Here is a 20841-nt window from a genome sequence, read left to right on the forward strand (position 1 = left end):
TTAATTATTGCCTTTGTCCAGATTTCTTTTACTAAAAGGTTGAGGTATGACAGTTACTCATAAATAATTATTAACAACTCTATACAAAGTATCATATTTAAATATTTACCAGGCTTGCGTTTCTAATAAAACTTGGCGATCTTTACGTGTACTTATCCCTCAGTGTAAAACATGCTAAAAAAATCTACTATTCAAAGCACGTTACATTTCAAAATGAATAACGGCTTTTTTTGATTTTTGTTCTTTATCTCTTAAAATGTTCTAAAATATGTTCAGACATGTCATGTGGTCTATCCTATATATTACAAATCACACTGACGTCTGTCAGTAAGTTCTGACTTTCAGTTTAATTACTGCTTTTGTTGCATCATCCTTAAAATAAATATTAATGTTCATTATGTACCATATTCTTTAATCTTTGGACTACATCTAATGCCCCATTGAAAATATTGTCCTGAACACACGGGATTTGCTGGAAAAAAATTCACAACATAGTAATGATTTAAACACATGCAGTACATTTGTACTAGTTGCAAATAGTAAAAACAAAAATGTATCACAGGCACATGGGATATATGCAAATGAACCTTATGAACATCAGGTGTTTCAGCAGATTGGCAATTCTGAATGTCCATGACTTGTTTCATTTTAATGGACAATTTCAGGCAAATAAAGCCAAACCCCACTAGCCGTGGATATGCATATTTCGGCTTTATGACCTCGTCAGCACAGCACAAGCAGAGTGTTTGACTAAGCATTAGAAACACAGGACTGTTATACCCATCTGATGTCCACTGCAAAAATGTCCCAAACAACAAACTAAAACAATGAGTGAGAAGGTCACTGAAAAAACAATCAGTAAAAACAAAAATGAAAACTCCAGCAAAGCTAGAACTTCCACTGAGTGACCTCCCAAACCTCTTGTATCAGAGGCACATGGGATATATGCAAATGAACCTTAGTGCTGACAAGGTCATAAGGCCGAAGTATGCATATCCACGGCTAGTGGGGTTTGGCTTTATTGGCCTGAATTTTTCCATTAAAATGACGTAACAAGTCATGGACATTCAGAATTGCCAATGAGCTGAAACACCTGATGTTCATTAGGTTCATTTACATATATCCCGGTTTGGGAGGTCAGTCAGTGGAAGTTCTAGCTTTGCTGGAGTTTTCATTTTTGTTTTTACTGATTGGGTTTTCAGTGACCTTCTCACTCATTGTACTAGTTGCAAATAGAAAATCTGTTGCTGTGGACTTCCTGTACAAAGTAGTTCATATCTTGTTATTAATATACATTTGACATCTAAATAGTAGACTTAAACTGCATGTTAAAAGTAAAAGAAATTCTAAAATTTGGTGCAGCGGTAGCGTTGTTGCCTCACAGCAAGAGGTTCTCCCGTTCAATTCTCGGCTTGGGTTGGGAGTGCCTTCTGTGTGGAGTCTGCATGTCCTCCCCATGGTCGAATAGGCGTTTGAAAGATGTGTTGAATGGGCATGCCTTCGTTGAAGGTTGAGCATCGGGCTAGCAACTCAATACCATAAAAAACAACTGCCAGTCATTAGCGAACCGGAGTTCCACTGTAGCGACCCCTAACCGGGAAAAGCCAAAAGACAAACAACAATTTGCATTCACTGACAATAAATTAAAAAAAACTTCTCTCTCTTCACTAACAATAAAAAAAAAATCATCTATAGTTCTCTTACAAAAGACTTTATAAAATATATATCCCTGTTTAATTATTCAAATTTACCCATGAATAGGTTGGCATAATTAAGGAACAAATTTAGGCCATATTGCTGCCTCACATATCTGTGTAACAAATTCATCACAAAAATAAAGGCAGTTGTTCTTTAAGCAAAACACAGTTAACCATAAAGTTTCCCTTTACAATTGGGGCATCAGACAAAAAATGCTCAATAGCCTCCTGTCCTAAATCATGTTGCATCAATGAATAGAAAGTGCATACAGTTATAAAAATATTACCCTGTTGCCATTGTACTTTTCTCAACATTTATAAAAATGGGAAGTATCACTAACTTTAAAGGTTGTATTTTAATATATGATTTAATAAGTCTGAAACTTGTGCCTATCATTTCTTCAGGACCTCCTTTTTGGGAAATTGTATGACCTCCTATAGGAGAAACCAGATTTTGTATATACCTTAGGTAAGGCATTGAATAAAGAAAGAGTGGGTTTAAGCAGCAATGCCTTGTGTCAGTAGTAGCTTGCAATTGCACCAGCATATTAATGTCTTTATCCAACTTGAATAGCCTGACAGTAATTATTATTGTTCAATAAATCATAACTTCTTTTTAAATAAAACAAAATCTCTTTACATAAAACAATATTACCCCCTTTATCTGTAGGTTTAACAATGTTATGTAACTGTTAAAAAAATTAACTGTTCATCTGTTTAAATTGTATTTAACATAAAACTTTTAATCATTTATGTATGTACTCAGTAATTTCCTTATTGTACCACCTTATAATCTAATATTGGTTTGTTATTAAAGGGGGAATAAAATGTTTGACGACTTTTGTGTAATTTATACAAAAATAAGCCTAAGTCCAACTTTAATTCTGTTAACTATAGCTTGGAAACTGGAATAACTTTTTAAGCCTTTTTAAAACAAAACTTTTATCCCCTTCAGGTACTAATACTTCCTATAAACTTGTCAAGAGTCTCTCAAATATGGATTTAAATTAGATGAAAAATATCCAGCTCTGATGTTTTTAAAATGAAACATCTGATTTCCTTTATTTTTTTCTTATTTTAATATTTACTCACTTCATACTTTTATCCAGTCTCAGTCTCCAGCTGTTTCCACTTCTGTCCTCTTACGTGGTTGTTTAACAGAGGATGAATTATAATGAACGCCGTTATCCTGTAATTTTCTGCCACACTTTTAAAAGCTTTGAATGATCCTCTGCAAAATGTGACTTATGTAAAGGTCTTTGCTAGGGAAACAAAGATCCTTATTCATGTATTCTAATGTCCCTTTGTAACTTATGATTTTTCAGGGCAATTAACTTCTCCTCAGACTTATTAGAATCTGATAATTTATTACTTTCTTTACAGTGTTGAGTTTGATCCAAAACAGTAGTAGATTCTTCTCTTCCACAACTCTTACATTTAGTTTTAGGCAGTTCAATCTGTCTCATCATTGTTTGCAATACGTAAACTTGAGAGCAATTTAGAGAGTCTCTCACTGCTGGTTTAAATCCTGATGATCTGGACCAAAAGGGAAGGAATGTTTGCAGCCAGCAGTAAGCCACAGGGAGTAACATGTAACAAATACGGTAGAAGCAAAACTAGATTAGTTGAATGTCACATTTCTTAGCAACAAGTCTTTTCAAGTCCCCTGATTGATCTTGCATTACATAATTGAACGTTTATTATTTGCTCCAGTTTCAAGATCTGCTGAAATATTGGTTCCCATTTTGAAAGTGGCAGTCAGATGTTCTCATTTGTCCGTATATGACTTCAGCATCTTCTTAACTTATTTAGACATTTGGAAACGGATACAATTCTCTGAAATCTAATTTTTGGTGCACATTTTTTTTTTCATTTTAAACAATCCAAACTGTTCAGAAAAAAATTCCTTTCAAGACACCACTTGAGCCAAACAGAGCTTAGAAGCAAGCTTACAATCTTTATTCACAGTAACAGTGAGGTGGTTCTTTGGCAACTACTTTCAATCGATTCTGACCTTCAAATTCAATACAATATTTAAGTATTTTTTTAAATGTTTGCATCCATTACATCAGTTACCAATCAATACCAAATTTAACTCTTAGCAAAGTTCCTGTATTAACTACTCCATAACTATGCACAATAAATATTTCATAAGTAGTAATTATGATCTGTCTAAAATATATTTAAATATAAACCAAGCTTCCTTTTGTAACAAAACTTCAGAGATACTCACATATAAATAAGATATAAACGGGCATTCCTGCATTTATGTAGTACATGAAAAACTTCCAAGTACTATTTGAAGCATGTTTATTTTCATAATGTACATTTTTGAAGTATGACGTCCATTAAGGTTTCATGAGAGATTAGGGAAGAACTTTTGGATAATTGGATCAGAATACAGTGGGCTGCCTTCAGTGTTGATTGGTAGGAAATTCCATTTAGTTATTTTTCTGTAGAGCACTGATGTGGTGAGCTCTAGGAAGATTGGAGGCAAACTCTGTTATTTAGCAATGATCTAGTCTTTGGTTAGTATGAAAGGAAGTGTAGGCTGGGGCAGCACAGAGGAAACTGGATGCGTAATCATTGGCTGTAACCTTTCAGGCTTGCTCTGAGAGAGATGCTTTGGGTCTTTATAAGGGACTTTGTTTTTTGTGTTTTTATGACTTTAGTTTATGGAATTAAATTTTTAATCTGTTTTTCAGGCAATTCCAATGCATTTGGTATTTGGGACTGCTTCCAAGATAATTTTGGCAGAGGTAATGGAAAAAGAATGTGCGACATGACAGAGTATAAACTGTCTTTTTAGCGTTGTGTGTTTTCCTGTTGCTGTAGCCAGCATTTAGTTGAGGAGCAAGATTCCTTGGTTTTGGCTTGCCATCCCTTAATAGAAGGAGAGTACCAAACAAGGGTGAATTTGTCTGCATGCTGAGTAAGTGAGGATGGGCAAAAAACAGTATGTAGATCATTGACAAAAATATCCAAGAGCACTGGGTCCAGTATATAGAGCCTTGAAAGACACCCATGTTAACAGGAAGGAAGAGAATACTGTTTGTCATTTGATGCATTATATTCTGTTATTGAGGTAACTATGGAACCATTTTGATAGTGTCACATTGAGGGTGGTGAGCTTATGGAGTAGTTTACAATGAGGCACTGTGTTGAATGACTTTGAGAGATCAAGAATGATGGCAGAAACCAAAAGATTGTTGTTATAGGGTAGGTTGACTATTTAGGAAAGATACGAAGGTGGTGGTTGTACTGTAGTTAGGGTGAAGTCCATGCTAGGAGCTAGAGAGTAGGTTTTGGTCTACAAAGTGCTGTAGCAGGAAGTGAACACATCTTGCTAATGTCATTGATAATGTGGCAGTTGGTCTGAATTTACTAAGATCTGTATATTTACCATGAGTACATTCAACCCAGAACTTGGTTGGGGCAGGGGTCTGTTTCCATCTCTGTTTTGTTTGAGAGGTCGGAGAACTTGGAGTTTATTTTTTGAGAGAGCGCACACACATGCTTTATCACTTGCGCACACTCGCGCTCGTGCTCACTCTCTTGCTCATACTCTTGTTGTCACTATCTCACTCGCTAGCTCGCTTTCTCTCTCTCTCCCGCTCACTGGCTAGCTCTCTCTCGCTCACTGGCTAGCTCTCTCTTGCTCACTGGCTAGCTCTCTGTCTTGCTCACTGGCTAGCGCTCTCTCTTGCTCACTGGCTAGCTCTCTCTCTCCCTTGCTCACTGGCTAGCTCTCTCTCTCCCTTGTTCACTGGCTAGCTCTCTCTCTCTCTCTCCCTTGCTCACTGGCTAGCTAGCTCTCTCTCCCTTGCTCACTGGCTAGCTCTCTCTCTCTCTCCCTTGCTCACTGGCTATCTCTCTCTCTCTCTCTCCCTTGCTCACTGGCTAGCTCTCTCTCTCCCCCTTGCTCACTGGCTAGCTCTCTCTCTCCCCCTTGCTCACTGGCTAGCTCTCTCTCTCCCTTGCTCACTGGCTAGCTCTCTCTCCCTTGCTCACTGGCTAGCTCTCTCTCTCCCTTGCTCACTGGCTAGCTCTCTCTCTCCCTTGCTCACTGGCTAGCTCTCTCTCTCCCTTGCTCACTGGCTAGCTCTCTCTCTCTTGCTCACTGGCTAGCTCTCTCTCTCTCTCTTGCTCACTGGCTAGCTCTCTCTCTCTCGCTCATGGGCTAGCTCTCTCTCTCTCTCGCTCACGGGCTTAGCTCTCTCTCTCTCGCTCACGGGCTAGCTCTCTGTCTCTTGCTCGCTCTCTCTCGCTCATGGGCTAGCTCTCTTTCTCGCTCTCTCGCTCACTGGCTAGCTCACTCGCTGGCTAGTGCTCTCTCTCTCTCTCTCACTGGCCAGCACTCTCTCGCTCGCTGGCTAGCTCTCTCTTGCTCACTGGCTAGCTCTCTCTCTCCCTTGCTCACTGGATAGCTCTCTCTCTCCCTTGTTCACTGGCTAGCTCTCTCTCTCTCTCTCCCTTGCTCACTGGCTAGCTAGCTCTCTCCCTTGCTCACTGGCTAGCTCTCTCTCTCCCTTGCTCACTGGCTAGCTCTCTCTCTCTCTCCCTTGCTCACTGGCTATCTCTCTCTCTCTCTCTCTCTCTCTCCCTTGCTCACTGGCTAGCTCTCTCTCTCCCCCTTGCTCACTGGCTAGCTCTCTCTCTCCCCCTTGCTCACTGGCTAGCTCTCTCTCTCCCTTGCTCACTGGCTAGCTCTCTCTCTCCCTTGCTCACTGGCTAGCTCTCTCTCTCCCTTGCTCACTGGCTAGCTCTCTCTCTCCCTTGCTCACTGGCTAGCTCTCTCTCTCCCTTGCTCACTGGCTAGCTCTCTCTCCCTTGCTCACTGGCTAGCTCTCTCTCTCCCTTGCTCACTGGCTAGCTCTCTCTCTCTCTCTTGCTCACTGGCTAGCTCTCTCTCTCTCGCTCATGGGCTAGCTCTCTCTCTCTCTCGCTCACGGGCTTAGCTCTCTCTCTCTCGCTCACGGGCTAGCTCTCTGTCTCTTGCTCGCTCTCTCTCGCTCATGGGCTAGCTCTCTTTCTCTTGCTCGCTCTCTCGCTCACTGGCTAGCTCACTCGCTGGCTAGTGCTCTCTCTCTCTCTCTCGCTGGCCAGCACTCGCTCGCTGGCTAGCTCTCTCTCTCTCGCTCGCTGTCTCTCTCTCGCTCGCTGTCTTTCTCTCGCTGTCTCTCTCTCGCTGGCTCTTGCTTGCTGGCTAGCTCTCACTTACTTGCTAGCTTCTCTCTCTCTCTCACTGGCTAGCCTCTCTCTCTCACTGGCTAGTTCTCTCACTCACTGGCTAGTTCTCTCTCACTTGCTAGTTCTCTCTCTCTCTCGTTCACTGGCTAGTTTTCTCTCTCACTGGCTAGTTCTCTCTCTCGCTCACTCACATGAAGCTTTCAATTGGACAACTCTTTCTTTGGAAACATTGAGGCTTATGAAATCCTTTATGTATTGGGCTTGGGCCTTCATTACTTCCCCCAGGAGATGTCTAAAGGAGGAAATGGGGAAAGGAGCAGGAGGCTTGGGTCATCATCTTTATGTCCTCATTAAGGAGGTCTTATTTGCAACTTGGATGTGGCATTTGGATCTCTCAACTATTTGTCCGAACTGTTAAGGTTTCAGTCTGCTGCAGTGGAATAACTGCTAGGAAAGCTTCCAGACCTATCCGAGTCTGTATACAAGGAGTAATTCTTCAAAACTGTTATCTACAGTGTTTGCTGTGAAGATGTACTGTATCTTATTGCAGTTTTAAGTGTGCTAATACACTGATGAGGGAAGGAGGTGTGACCATATGCCTTTGCATGCCAGTGTGGTTGAGGCTGCCCTCCCTCGATGAAAAGCTGAGGTAATCCGTCCTGGATGCTTTGTTCTGATTGGGAAGGGAGAGTTTGTTGAAAAAAAACTCTGCAAGGACCCTGGTGGGCAATCACTTGAAAAGGAAGGAAACTTTTACCACTGCTCTTGTCTCTCTATCCTCTTCTATGCATTACTAGCCTGCATGCAGGCATCAAAAGACCCTCGAGCATCTTGTCTGTCTTGCTGTCATTAAGGTTATTCAAGGACATGACTCTACCAGGCAGGCAGTCTTATTCCTGAATGTCATCTAGGGAACTCTCTTGGAAGGTTCAGTGCTTTGCCATTGCCCTGCCTTGGTGAGCCACTCATTGTAGTGTATATCCCCTCTGCACCCCTCAGTGAGGGAATCTTTACCACAATATACCACCTAATTCCAATATCTGTGCAAATTGAATTACAATAGCATATTTGTTTAACAGATGTATGTTGCTTCAGGAATTATCAGCATTGGTGTACGTATGAGGTGGTGTGCATTTTTTAATGTTCGGCACAGGTTTTGATGCATTTTAAAGGCATATTTTGAAGGCGTGTTTTTAAGTGTGACCAGATTGTGAGTTTGTAGTATGTAAATCAAAACAGGCGTAAAGCAAGCATTTTCTGTATAATATAGTGAGAGAGAAAAAAAGCAGTAGGCAGAGTACAATCACTAATCAGTACAGTTCCATATAATTTCCCCACTGCATATTATATTCATTCACTTGTCTGACCAAAAGGTGTTTCCAGCAAATGTGCTATATAGCATCTGTATAGTTCCCTGAAGTCTGCTGTACTATTTTAGTTGCAGAAAAAGGTGCTTCAGTATTTTGAACTAGAAACAATCTCTTTACCATTTTTCTAGGCATCTGTTGAGACTAGGAAAAAAAAAAGATTGAGCTCCCACTCTACTAAATTTGAAGTGGGGGGGGGGTGTTTGTATAAAGCATAGAACATCAAGGAAGTTACCACATCAGAACAAAGGGGTGACATAAAAGAACACGTGGGACCAATTAACGGACACCGAATTCAAATGGGAATGACTGTATGTTAAAACACTTCTGATGAGAAGTTTAGACTTTTCTGTCACAGATGCAGGAAGATGGACATGATAGTTTATTGGGAAGAGTGAAAAGAGACATTGTCAAAAAATATCAGCGTAATTTAGTTTGTCTAGTAATTTAATCTTTATAGAATTTCTAAATTGCCGCATAGTGTTTTTTTCAACATCTATCTGAATTGACTTAGTGCGCATAGATTATTAGATGTTATTGTTGCCTTTGAATGCACAGCAGACATGCAATGCAAGCAGCTAGCTGTAAAATATTTAAAATAATGTTGCAAATATTTTTTTTTTGCACAAAAGGCAAAGCTATTAAGAGTTTAGTTATTCAGTATACATGTTTTTGCGTTGTGGATGCAGTACCTTTTTAATTGCTTCCCAGGCTTTTATAAAAAGGAAACTTTATTTTTTTCTAATTTTCAAAATTGGCATTACAACCAGTGAAATAAAAAAGTTTCATAGTTAGAAAATCAACAGATAACTATTTATTTTTATTGTATTTTCATTTATTTTTATCGGGGAATAAACTTTTCATCCGCAACTTATATAGAGAGTTGTAAATTAAAGTAACTTGCCTTTTGTATAACAATGTATCTTTTTTCATGGCTTTGTAGACTTGGGGGTGGAAAGTCATGAGGAACATCAGGAACATACCTGTGAAACTCTGCTGATGTGCATTGTTACTGTACTGAGTCATGGGCTGAGAAGTGGCGGTGGTGTTGGAGATGTGCTTCGAAAACCATCCAAAGAGGTAAATCATTAATACAGTATGTGTTATTGCATTGCAGTATTGTCATCTTAGAAGTAATTAGTCTTAATACAGTACTCTTCTGTGAATATGGAAAAAGGAGCTTTATTTTTTCCAGAAAAATCTCTTATTGCATTTTCTTACATTTATGAACAGGATTGAACAGACTAGCTCTTTAGAGAAGTTTTTTTCTTTCTCTGTGCGTTTTTAATGTAGTAATTGATTTAACTTGTTTGATATGCTGAACTCTTAAGGTCTTACTTTGGTCATGATCTGAGCTGATCAGTTTTGTTAGTAAACTGGGAAATTTTCCATTTATTTGAGGGAAGCCATGGATCTTCAACATCCGTATGAGCATATATCTGCTACAGCAGGTAGATTGGCAATTTTCAGCATTCTGTGTGGAAGACTATCTTTTTGCCTTCATTGTCATCAGTGTAACTTAACCCAAGTGACTAACTGAAACCCTGGTATGGGCAAGTAACCCACAGTCTTCTGTCATTACATCTGACTGAGGGAATTGTTTATTCATGGCAATATACAGGGCTTTGCAACAGTGTACAGAGTTTTTCAATCACCACCTAAAGGGAGATATAGAAGAAAGCTGTGGAGGTGGTCAAATGGTCTATAAACTATCTGAATGCTACAATCAAGGGGTCCAAGAAATGACTTAAAACTTGTACAAGGTAATCTGCTTTTTGCCAGATGGTCATCTCTTGTAGTAAAAGAGTAAACATGATAGTAGGGTCCATGTAGCATTATACAAGGACTGCTGCAACCAGTATTAAATGATGTATATGGTGCTTATACACCTGTTCAAGCAAAATGGCTGTTGCCACCTACATATGAAAGTTTTATGTAAGAGAAGCCGGGAAATGTCTGTCTCACCAGTTCAAGGAGTAATGTAATGCATAATACTGAAGAAACATGAACATCTATTACTCACCTCTGCTGTCACCAGATATGTGGTATGAATGGATAGTTAACTTTATTTTATAGTCTTCGTTTAGCCATTTTTTTTCACTAGATAAGTTTCCATCAGCAACATTTTCCACCATTCTTCTCCTTTTTTTTGTTATATTATCTTTCAGTCTGTTTTAGAAGAAACCCCAGAAAGAACTCATGCTAAGTCTTTATATTATAGTTTTGTCTCATTTGATGGTTACAAGCTAAAGCAACATGTGTTTTGCTGTTACTTCATATGTGGTTATAGTTAAATGTATCTACATGCAAGACTGACATCACTTTCATTGATCATTGCACATTGACAGTTACCTTGATGATTGAGAGAGCAAATGCTCTCCTTTTCGAATTAGTAAATTTAAAAAGAGACAAAACAACAAAAAAGTGACTAATACTAGACCCAGTTACTCTCCCTTGAGGGTTTTCCTCCTGCACCACTTTACTTTCTTACTGACCCGAACATTGCTCCTGCTCCTAACTTAAATTTCAATATTACCATATAAAAATTCTTTCCTAACAGATCCACTACATAAGTTGCTTGGAGACGCATCTCATACATTTCAAGACTCCACTGGTTACAGTTTTTCCATGTTGTATTTGTGCAGATGAAGTAAATTAGTGCAGTAAAAGTCCTGTGATCCTTTCTGGGAATATGCTGACCTTGTAACAGCAACTTTTTTTCAGTATGTGCAAATTGGCAACAGTGAAACGGTAGAGGTTGTACAACAGAAGTTGCTGTTGAAGATTTGGAAATGAGCATGACAATGCCAGGTTTCCAAATGGATGGGATCATAGTGCTAAGAAAGAGTCATAATTTAATTAAAATTGATAAGATGTGAAGGCTTTCAGGAATTTAAGGTAAAGGCCATCATTGATTGGTTGGCTGATTGAGAGGGTCCCTTTAAGCATGCTTCTGTTAGTGTGGGTGCCACAAATGGCCATGGATTGCAAAGTGGAGGATGGTTAATGAGGTACAGTCTGACAGTGATATAGGCACAGGGGTAGGTTTATACAGGATTTCTGGAGGTGGTGGTGGGGTGACCAGAGCCTCTGCTACTCTGCTGTCATTATTGTAATTTGTGCCATACGTGTAGTATAGTACTTGGAGAGCTTTTAGAACTACCAGAGCATTTAATCACATGTTTCATGTGAGGTTTATGGTATGGTAAAATAAAATAGTTCTAGTTAACATAAAACCCTGGAGTACAGGAAATAAGCATGTCATTAACAGCTCTTAATATTACTTCTATGTGCTAATTACTAGAGGATGATGTGTATTGTTGGGGTTAATAATTTTCCTTATGGAGGGAGCTGTTGATTAATCTGGAGGCGCTGGGCTGTTAGGTAGTACTATGTGGGTAATTCATCTTTTAAGCTGTAGCAACTGTTTTATATTTGTAGCAAGCAGTTGCTGCAGTTAATACCACATAGAATGCTACAGCCTCAGATGAGAAAAAACATTTTCTTGAATGCAAATACAACCGGCATTTAAATGCTGGCATGTATTGAAGTGCAATTCGGATTGACTTCTCACCCCAAAATACTTAGTGCCCTGGGTGTCTGCCCCCTTTACCCCACCATAGCTATGCTGCGCTACTGGTTAGATGCTTGTCACCAGGTGGAACAACAGTAGAATGAACTCTGTTTGGAACATAACTGCAGTGAAGGCGAGCTAGACACAGTGTAAAACCACTACCTGGGGAAGTGGAATGCCAGAGAGTATTATTCTAGACATTATCTCAAGCAGGCTTCCTGTCACAAAGAATTAACTCATTTAATCATTCTTATTGTTGGTCTTGAAATTTTATAAATGCATCTTTGTAACCAGACCACCATGGTCATTGTATTTACTGTTCAGGAAGAGACTATAGTGTGACACAGTTCCCCAAGTTTTAACCCAGCCATCCAAAGAAACTGAAGTGGAGGCATGAGAGCTGTCTCAAGTCTATCTTGATGGCAGCTGTGGAAACTGACCAGTGAGTGTGCCTCATGTAATCCCAGGCAAGTGCTGCAGCTGTTTCAGAGGTAAGAGTCTGAGGCTGGGCACTGGTAACATTCTCCCTCTGTAAAGTCTACCTGTGTGCTGGCCTCTAATCTCCTCTGCTGATGAGTCAGACAAAAATTTGCTCTGTGGCATAAATGGATGAAGTTTCGATTATTAGCTAAAATTATGAGGGTTTGACTAACAGCCCTATCACTGTAGGTGAGAATTCAATGATGATATGCTTGGCTGCTCACACCTGTCTTGGAGGAGTATGTTGGGTTTGCTGAGGGTACACCTAACATCATGGCATCTAAGGGGAGACTAGGGGAGACTAGGGACTCTATGAAAGAGCTGTCAGCAGTTAACATTAGCATTGCAGTTGAGCATGGTGGAGATGGTTGTCTTTGCAAGATTGTGCCCATCTGTAGCTTCACTAAGCAGTTTTACCCAGATTGTGAGAAGGTAAGGGCATAACACGTCTTGGGGAAATCCATGTCTGCAGCATAATGATGTGGAGGAGGATTCCTTTCCACCTCCAAACTTCACTAATTAACATATTCTCCACCAGATGAGGGTAGCTGGTAGCCCTAGGTCCAGACAAAACCCCCCACACACAGATGCAGAATGTAAGAACTAGATTTCTGTTAAAAAAAAAAAATAGATGCCCTAAGCTGTAGTAGAGCACTAAATAGACTGTATGCATAGTCTATGAAATGCTGCTAAAAATTGTGTGTTTTGGGGGGGGTTAACTTTTACACCTTTTCATTTGATAAGTGGGTTTTCTGAGGTGCATCACTGCCAGTCACCATAGAGAGTTTGCCTTGGTTGTTCGTTCTCCCTCTCCCAGTTTTTTATAATCTGGTCTGCAGTCTGTCTGCTTATATGACTAAGCCTCTTCAGACCCCCCAGGCACAGGGTTAGAGTTTTTTTTGACCATGAATGTCCTCTTTTCAATCCTTTCCCAGAGTCCTCTAGAACTTGCCAGTTAGGGTAGATGAGACTTATAGGGGTTCTAATTACACTACTTCGCTCCATTTGGACAGCCCAGATGCCAGGTATACGTCAGTTTGAACTATGGTGGGATTTGTGTCTATTTTTGTGGGAATATACTCTTGAAAGGACATTATCATACAGCTTTTCATGGCATTAGTGAATATCTCAAACCTAGAGCTGCTTCTTCCAACCATGTCTGCTTGCCTGTCATATTCATCACACCTGGTGTGCGGGATGTGTGCAAGCTGCCCCCTACCCCTCAAGAAGTCAGAATAGAAAATATTTATTCTCCTTTAATGTCAAGGGAAGGTGAGTGAGCATCTTACACCTTGCCTGTGAGTCTGACAAAGATGATAAGACTTTTAACCCACTCATACCCCATATGGGCCCCTCCTTTAGGAGGGAGATGTACACTGATAAAAAAATCAACCTTACAGTTGGATTTCATTTGTTTGCCTTTATGTAGAGCAACATTTTAATCAGTATGTGTACAAGAAGAATGAGGATTCTTGGTAATCTCCCACTCCAGCCTCCATACAGTTCGCCCTTAAACAGTCTGTCTTTGTGCCGTACTGTGGCTGATTTCTTCTGTAGGCCCATTACAGGGTGGAATGTCATCATGAACTTGTGTCCAAAGACTGCCTCCTGTGAGTTTTTTTATTTCATCATGAAGATGCAGAGACAGCAGCACATTTCCTTTTTTTATCACTTAGTCTCTGAGATCTCAAACAGCTTGGCAAAAAATTATTTTCCTGTAACAAATTGGAACTTGTACCATTCCAGGTTCCAGTATTCTCATTTGGCAAACCTCTTAGAGTCAGGTGTCAAGGAGGATGAGCAAATGAAATATAAAACTTACTATTGCATCAGCAGATTTATATATTCATGTTGGTGATGTCTCAGGAGGACGTTTGTTTATATTTTTGACTGCGTAGGTGGATAGACAGCAGTGGTGGTGCTGCGGTAGCATTGTTGCCTCACAGTAAGACGTTGTCCTGTTCGATTCTCAGCTAAACGTCTTCTGTGTGGAGACATGCGTGAATGGGCATACCTTCGTTGAAGGTTGTGCATCAGAGCTGGCAACCTGGCACGTAAAAATCTACTGCCAATCATTAGTGGACTGGAGTTGTGCTGTGGCGACCCCTAACCGGGAAAAGCCGAAAGACAACAACAACAAGGTGGATAGACAGTCCATTCTAGAAACTTCAAAAAGAAGATGTACATTAGACATACAGATAATTATCTGTAGGGTTGCATGATTTACTAGACTTGGGTAAAAGGTATGCCACTGTTTTTTTTTAACCAAATTGTGACCATAATTAAGGCATTGCAAGGAAATGAACAGGCATTTTAAATGCTGGATGCAAAAGCATCCTTGGCATACAAATTTTCATCCAATAGCTTTTTAAAATTAATAGCAACAACTTTAAAGAAGAACTTGGAGACATTGAGAGACTGTCAAGTATTATCTGGTGCAACCTGGTGGTTCTGTGAAAGTATAGATCTAAATGTTCATGAGGAGTTATGCACATTATTTGACAGAAATAGAATCCCATTACTCTAGGTAATGAGAGAAGGTGGCAGAGGAGTTGTTGGCTGCACAAAGACTGCTTTTTGACTCATGACCGAGGAGCATATCCATGGTCTGTTGTAGTAGAAAGCTTCATCAGCTTGTAATTTTTTCATGTAGAAGTACCTTTTTAACTTAGTAAGTATTGCTTGGTGGCCTGCCAGTTGATTTCCATTGCTTTAAGGGCTATTTCACTGGCTGTTATTTTGGCATTTCTTGCATAACCAAAGGCATCTGTCAGCCATAAATGCACCAGTAATTTCTGATAATGTTATCTTTTACAGTTAGAACAAATTTAGTATTGTTATATAAAAGAAATGTAGTTAGTTTAATGGATTAGTGTTGCAGTAGCCTTAGTTCCTGGGAACGAGGTATATGTTTGAAGAAAAGGTCAGTGGTGTCAGTTAAGATCTACTACCGTGCCTTAGACATCCATTCAGCCTTGTAGTAAGGATAACAGAGTCATTGCACATGTATTAATTAGAGCTAAGTTTTGACCAGCTGAGCTAAATACTAAGAGATTGTTAGTGTCAGAGTAATGTTGCCAGAGGGTCCTTCAGTTTTCTGTTACATAAGCAGGATGTTGTGTTTATTGGTCTAGGCTGTAACAACTCACTAAGCAAATCCTCAAGCAGCTCTGTAGATGAGGGAAGTATACTCCAGGCAGTACTGATGAGGGGGGTATACTCCAGGCAGTACTGACATTCTGGTTTGTATGGACTTGTATGATACTGTAGGGCCTGTTAGCAAGTAATCTGGTTTGTGCTAGTACTGGGGGGGACAGTACATTTTCTCTCTGCAATGTATTACCCCCCAGTAGCAATACATTTCTCTGTTGAAGTGGCCAGAGTATTCCTGTTTTCTGCCTTTTAATATTAACAGATATCCCCAAACTGAACACAGTACTTTACCTTGGTTTGGACTTGTGGTTGCTGTTTTATAATAGTGCTAGTGCAGGACTTAAGTACAGATTCACCACTTAGATTGGTTAGTAAATTACAGAAACGTGGTAAATAAACCTGCCAAGAAGTTGAGAAATACTGCAGGTTTAGGCACCTAACAAGTGTATACAGTATTTTTCCCAGAAGAAATGTCTATAGCTCCTTAGTTTTGGGAAACTTTTCATGCAGACAAATGCTTGATCACATCTTTCTTAAAGTCCACTCCCGTGACCACTGCCTGTCATTTGCATTTTGCTTCCTTACCCATTGATGGCTCAGGTTTGTGTCAGTCCTCTGATCTGGCAGATAGCCTGGAAGGTTACATCTCTTGTAGCCATCTTGGGATGTCCGCAACCACCACCACCTCTCTTTGATCAGCCAGAGCACACCAGCTACCAGCCAGATTCTAGGGAGCTATAGAACTCAGAATTGAGGACACGCCTTCCTATGAAGGCAGTAGGCATCTGTAGCCCAGGTTAAGGATGTTGCATTAGATATGTTCACACCAGGATCTGAAGTTTAGGGTACTGGAGCGGTGTCTCCTCTCTCTCTTAGAGCTTCAGCCTTCTTGCCCTTACCCTTTTGGTTGTCTTCCAGCTCATTCCATCCTGCTTCTTTTGCTGCTGTTTATTCAAGCCACAAAGAAGGGTCCCCACTGTTAGCCATAATTAAATATTTCTTGTGTATAATTGCATCTATAAGGGGACCTTCTTCATTGGGTCTCTAATACCCCCTTCCATTGCTGTCTGTACGTAGATGGTTCCTGCATACAGTCGCTGATTATTGAAGATTCCTTTTAAGTTACACAAGCATGCTTTCCGAAGTTGCTTATAAGCAGTGCAGCTTCCAAACCTACATGGTTATTTCTTGATTTGTAGGAAATGCAGTCAGTTATTGTTGGGAGAGTATAGCATGGCTGGTTTATGGTTGTGTTCACGGCATTTGCCAGTATGGGGCCCTCAGTGCTACAAGCACAGACATGTTCAGTACCAGACTGTAGTTGGTGGGAAGGAAAAGTCTAGTCACTGACCCAGTATAGATAGATTTCCTCCTACATGTATTGATATATTGTAGAAATATGTCTAAGTTCATACTGTGGTAATATGATTGTTTTTTTTCCATTTTCTAGTTAGCTCTGTGATAGATACCAAGCAGTGAAATGGCAAGATGAGTTCTTACTTTGTCCTTCAGTATCCCTCAAGGCTCCATCCTAAGACCACTGCTGTAAACACAGCAGCCAAAGAGGCCACCATAGCACAGTAAGCTGACCACTCCACTCTAGCATGTGCTGCTAGGACACACTACTCATGCAACAAACAGTTGCCCAGAAATCCTTCTGCATAGAAGCTTGGCTCTACACGTCACAACTTGACTAAACTCTTGCCCCTCCTGAAAATAATGTACTGTCATGCAACAAGACCAACATAGAAGTGATATCCCACACCAAATTACTAGGTATGGTAACAGACCACCTGAAATTTGATCTCCACTTTCAGCAAGCCGTAGAACACACTGAAAGCTAGGCTGCCACTATACGGTAAAACACTACCTTACTGACTCTGCTAAACAAAACATACACAGTTCTTTTCTACTCCCTAATCCATTATATGCTTCTCCTGTCCAATCTCAAATCCTCTTGCTCAGTCAAACTAGAACAATGTTACAATAATGTAGCCCAATATGCAACCAGCCAATAATATAGATCGCTTTACTCCCTTTTTCTAAAACAACTAAATTGGTGTGGACTAGCTAATTCTCCATTGTACTGCCAGTTGATTAAAACCTTCAAACTACTGCAGAATTCTGAAAAATTCTCATGTCTTCACTCCATCATTCAGTCTTACACTGCTTAGAGACCTGTATGCTCCATTATCAGATCATTACGCTCCATAAGTAAGCCTAACAGCAATGCAGGATACTCCCTGTATTCACACTGTATTCCTAATTGTTGGAATACCATCCCACTTCATGTAAGATTAGTCTGCAGCCCGAAAGACTTTAAATGCCAACTGAAGCAACACCTAACAGATAAATGGATCTGCACCACCAATGGTTAAACTGGTACTAATAACTATATACATTTGTGCCATAACTCTGCTATGCAAACTTTAAATGTACTATCACAACTGTAACCTTGACCATCTTATCTCCTTTTATCTTCCTTGTGCCTCCTCCCCTTCCTTTCTTTCTGTGGCCTGCTTGTAACTCTTATCTTCCTGTGCTCTGGATTTTGAGTAAGCCTTTAGGGAAAAAAAAAAAGAAGAAGAAAATTAGTATGGAAAATGCACCGGCTGTCTTTAAACTAAATTGTTTGCTGTCCTATTAAATGCATTAAGTTAAGACTGCTGCCCTGTACTTTTAAATGAATGCTACATTTCTCTCAGCAAAGAGTGCTCAGAACTCTGCATTAATTGCTTGCACCTGTAGGCAGCTTGTGTCCAATGAGAGAAAAGGGGGAGAAGGGGGGGGGGGGCTCACCACTTTGCAGATGCATGAAAGAATATTTGTAATTCCTAGCAGAATGTCCAAATTTCCACTTGGCCAGCTGCCAGTACCTGCTGTTCTCCAGGTTAACCTCTCTCTACTAAGCAACACCTTGGCTAAATTCCAAGCATCCCCAAACCCAGTAAATACTGTAATATATGCTGTGATTTATACAAAGTCTCTTTACAAGCTTGTAGCTACCTGTATTAAGAATAAGCAAAACTCAAAAGGCAGGCCACCCTGGTGGAATCAGTGTCAATTGGTTATACAACAAAAGAAAAAAAAGCTTTGGCAAGAGTAAAGAACAAAGGAATGCATACTAACCCCCAACCAATCTAAACAGACATCTTAGGATTTAATAATACTTAAACAGCTAAATTTGAAGAAAAAATTGTTTCTCAGGCAAAGTACAACCACAAAACATTCTACAGCAATGTTTGCAGCCTCAGGGGAAATGTACAACAATGTGCTGAAGTTATTGTAAATGGAATCACCAACACTGAACCGGAGGCCATTGCCAACTTTTTGGTTGACAGGCTCAGCTCAAATCCCCCACCCCCCACAATAGTCCAAAGGAAATGCGACATGCCACAATCTGCCTCAACCATTACTAGGGAACAGGTCATTGATGCACCTTCCAAGACCAAAAGCTCTGCATCGATGGGCCCCAATAACATCCCAGGATTTTTAAGAAATAGCATGAGACATGACCTCTGTGGTCCACTTGAATCACTTTTCAACTGGAACATTGTCAGCTTTTGGGCCCAAGGAGTGGATGATGGCTGCAGTCATTCCCCTGCACAAAGGAGATCATTAGCCTAGTAAGACTCCATGATCTTGTCTAACATTGACCGTATTTGGTAATGATAAAGTTAATAAATTTGTAGATGTAAGAAACTTAAATTTCCATGCCTTTCATAATTTTGTGTTGTTCAAGCTGTTTGCAATAAATAAGTCTGTAGCTTAAGCCAAGCACATGAGTCTACACATCCACTCCTATGAATTCAAGGAAAATTATATTCTACATACAGTATGGTCAATTCATTTTTATATCCTCTCCATCAGAAGTCCAATATCACAATATTATGATAACCCTAACTTGTTTGTCTAGCTTTCATATCTTATTAATGTAAAGCCTGTATATCTTACTATGAAAATGTATTTTCTAGCTTTAATATCTTTAACATGTACATCAGTCACTGATTAGACCTCTTCCACCTCCCATTTAAAATACCATCGACTGTACACTACACCGCACTTTTTTTAACAATATCATGAAATTTACATCATGGAAGTTTTTGTACAAATTTTAAGAACAAAAACTGTTGCTTGCTACTTCATTATCTGCAGTGTCATCCTAAACATTAATGAAGTAAACACTTTGCAGTTCACCCACCGTTTAATAAAGTCAACAAAATTTGAATTTTTCTCCAAGTGTTTGATAAACTGCATTTCACATCTATTCTTGTAGTCAGTGTGATTTATATTACCCCATTTATTCATTGATTTGTATGCTGCTGGTCTTCCTGATCATCTCCATCTTCCAAAAGTAGTCTCTGGTTCGCCCAAGGTACGTATGAGTCTTCTAGTCAACTTCTGTGCTTTTTTTTCTGTTTCGAGCATTTTCCTGGAACAGTGAAAAAGGTGTCAGTGGCAAAGTCTCTTTCTGGACTTCGTTGCCAGTAGAATGAGAAGACGAGTCCCTTTCTACTTGTGGGTTCCTCTTTCTTAGATAAACTTGTTTCCTCCTTAGCCTTTTCTGCATTAAAAAATGTCTTTGATCTTCAAGTAAAAAAATAGTCTGAGATAGGTGTGAGATTTAAGTTGGTGTATCCAGCTCTCTCTGATAATCCCTGATTGATGGGATAAACTTGGATCTCTTCTGCCTGTGTACAGTAATCAATTTTTGCAAAATCTGTGTTCTCATATTTTAAATGTTTCCTTTGTGCCACAATTTTGTTATGAGCAACACTTGTTGGTATTATTTCATCTTTGTTAATATATGTCTTGGCTGCTTTCTCATGACCAGGTTTGGAGCCAAAATAAAGTCCGATCTTGCAATTAACAAAACCTGCTGTGGAGCACCACTACATTTATATATTTGTGCTGTCATAATATTAGTACAGTCTTTTCCATCCAGTTTCTATGGTAGAGCAGAAAATCTCAGGTTTTTTCTGCTGGCTTTATCTTCTGACTTTTTTTGAAGTACTTCTCTGATTTTTGCAGTCATATCAGATCTAACTGACTAGTTAAAGCTTTCATTTTTCAAGATTTTTTTTGAGTTGATATATTCCATCCTTTGTTTAATTTGTTTTAAACAGCTCTGGATGCATTTAATTTACGTTTTCCTCTAAATTTCTGGAAGCCATCTTATATCCCATAGTTGAAGCTGAAACTGATTTTTGCTGAGCAGTTGCAGGATTCCTCCCAGCCAGACTTTTCTGTTCTCATTTTTGGTTTATTTTCTCTCGGGTTCTCAGAATTTCTTCTTTTCTGACATCCAGGCAATGTAATTACTAGTAAGTGACTGAATTTTACTCACTTTTACTGACCCTTTTTTTACGCAGTTTGTTTT

The 20841-nt window shown here is 39.7% G+C and overlaps 1 protein-coding gene across 1 annotated transcript in view; it reads left to right on the plus strand.

The window, feature by feature from the left end:
- The window catches only part of ITPR1 (inositol 1,4,5-trisphosphate receptor type 1), a 2510606-nt gene that overhangs the window by 2245726 nt on the left and 244039 nt on the right, over positions 1-20841 (plus strand). Inside the window, exons 51-52 of the mRNA XM_044076407.1 lie at positions 4403-4472; positions 9198-9334. Coding sequence (XP_043932342.1) covers positions 4403-4472; positions 9198-9334 — 207 coding nt within the window. The remainder of the gene's footprint in view (positions 1-4402; positions 4473-9197; positions 9335-20841) is intronic.

Source organism: Protopterus annectens, chromosome 7.part0 (assembly GCF_019279795.1).
Source record: "Protopterus annectens isolate FY-2018-M chromosome 7.part0, PAN1.0, whole genome shotgun sequence".
NCBI classification, from domain to species: domain Eukaryota; kingdom Metazoa; phylum Chordata; order Ceratodontiformes; family Protopteridae; genus Protopterus; species Protopterus annectens.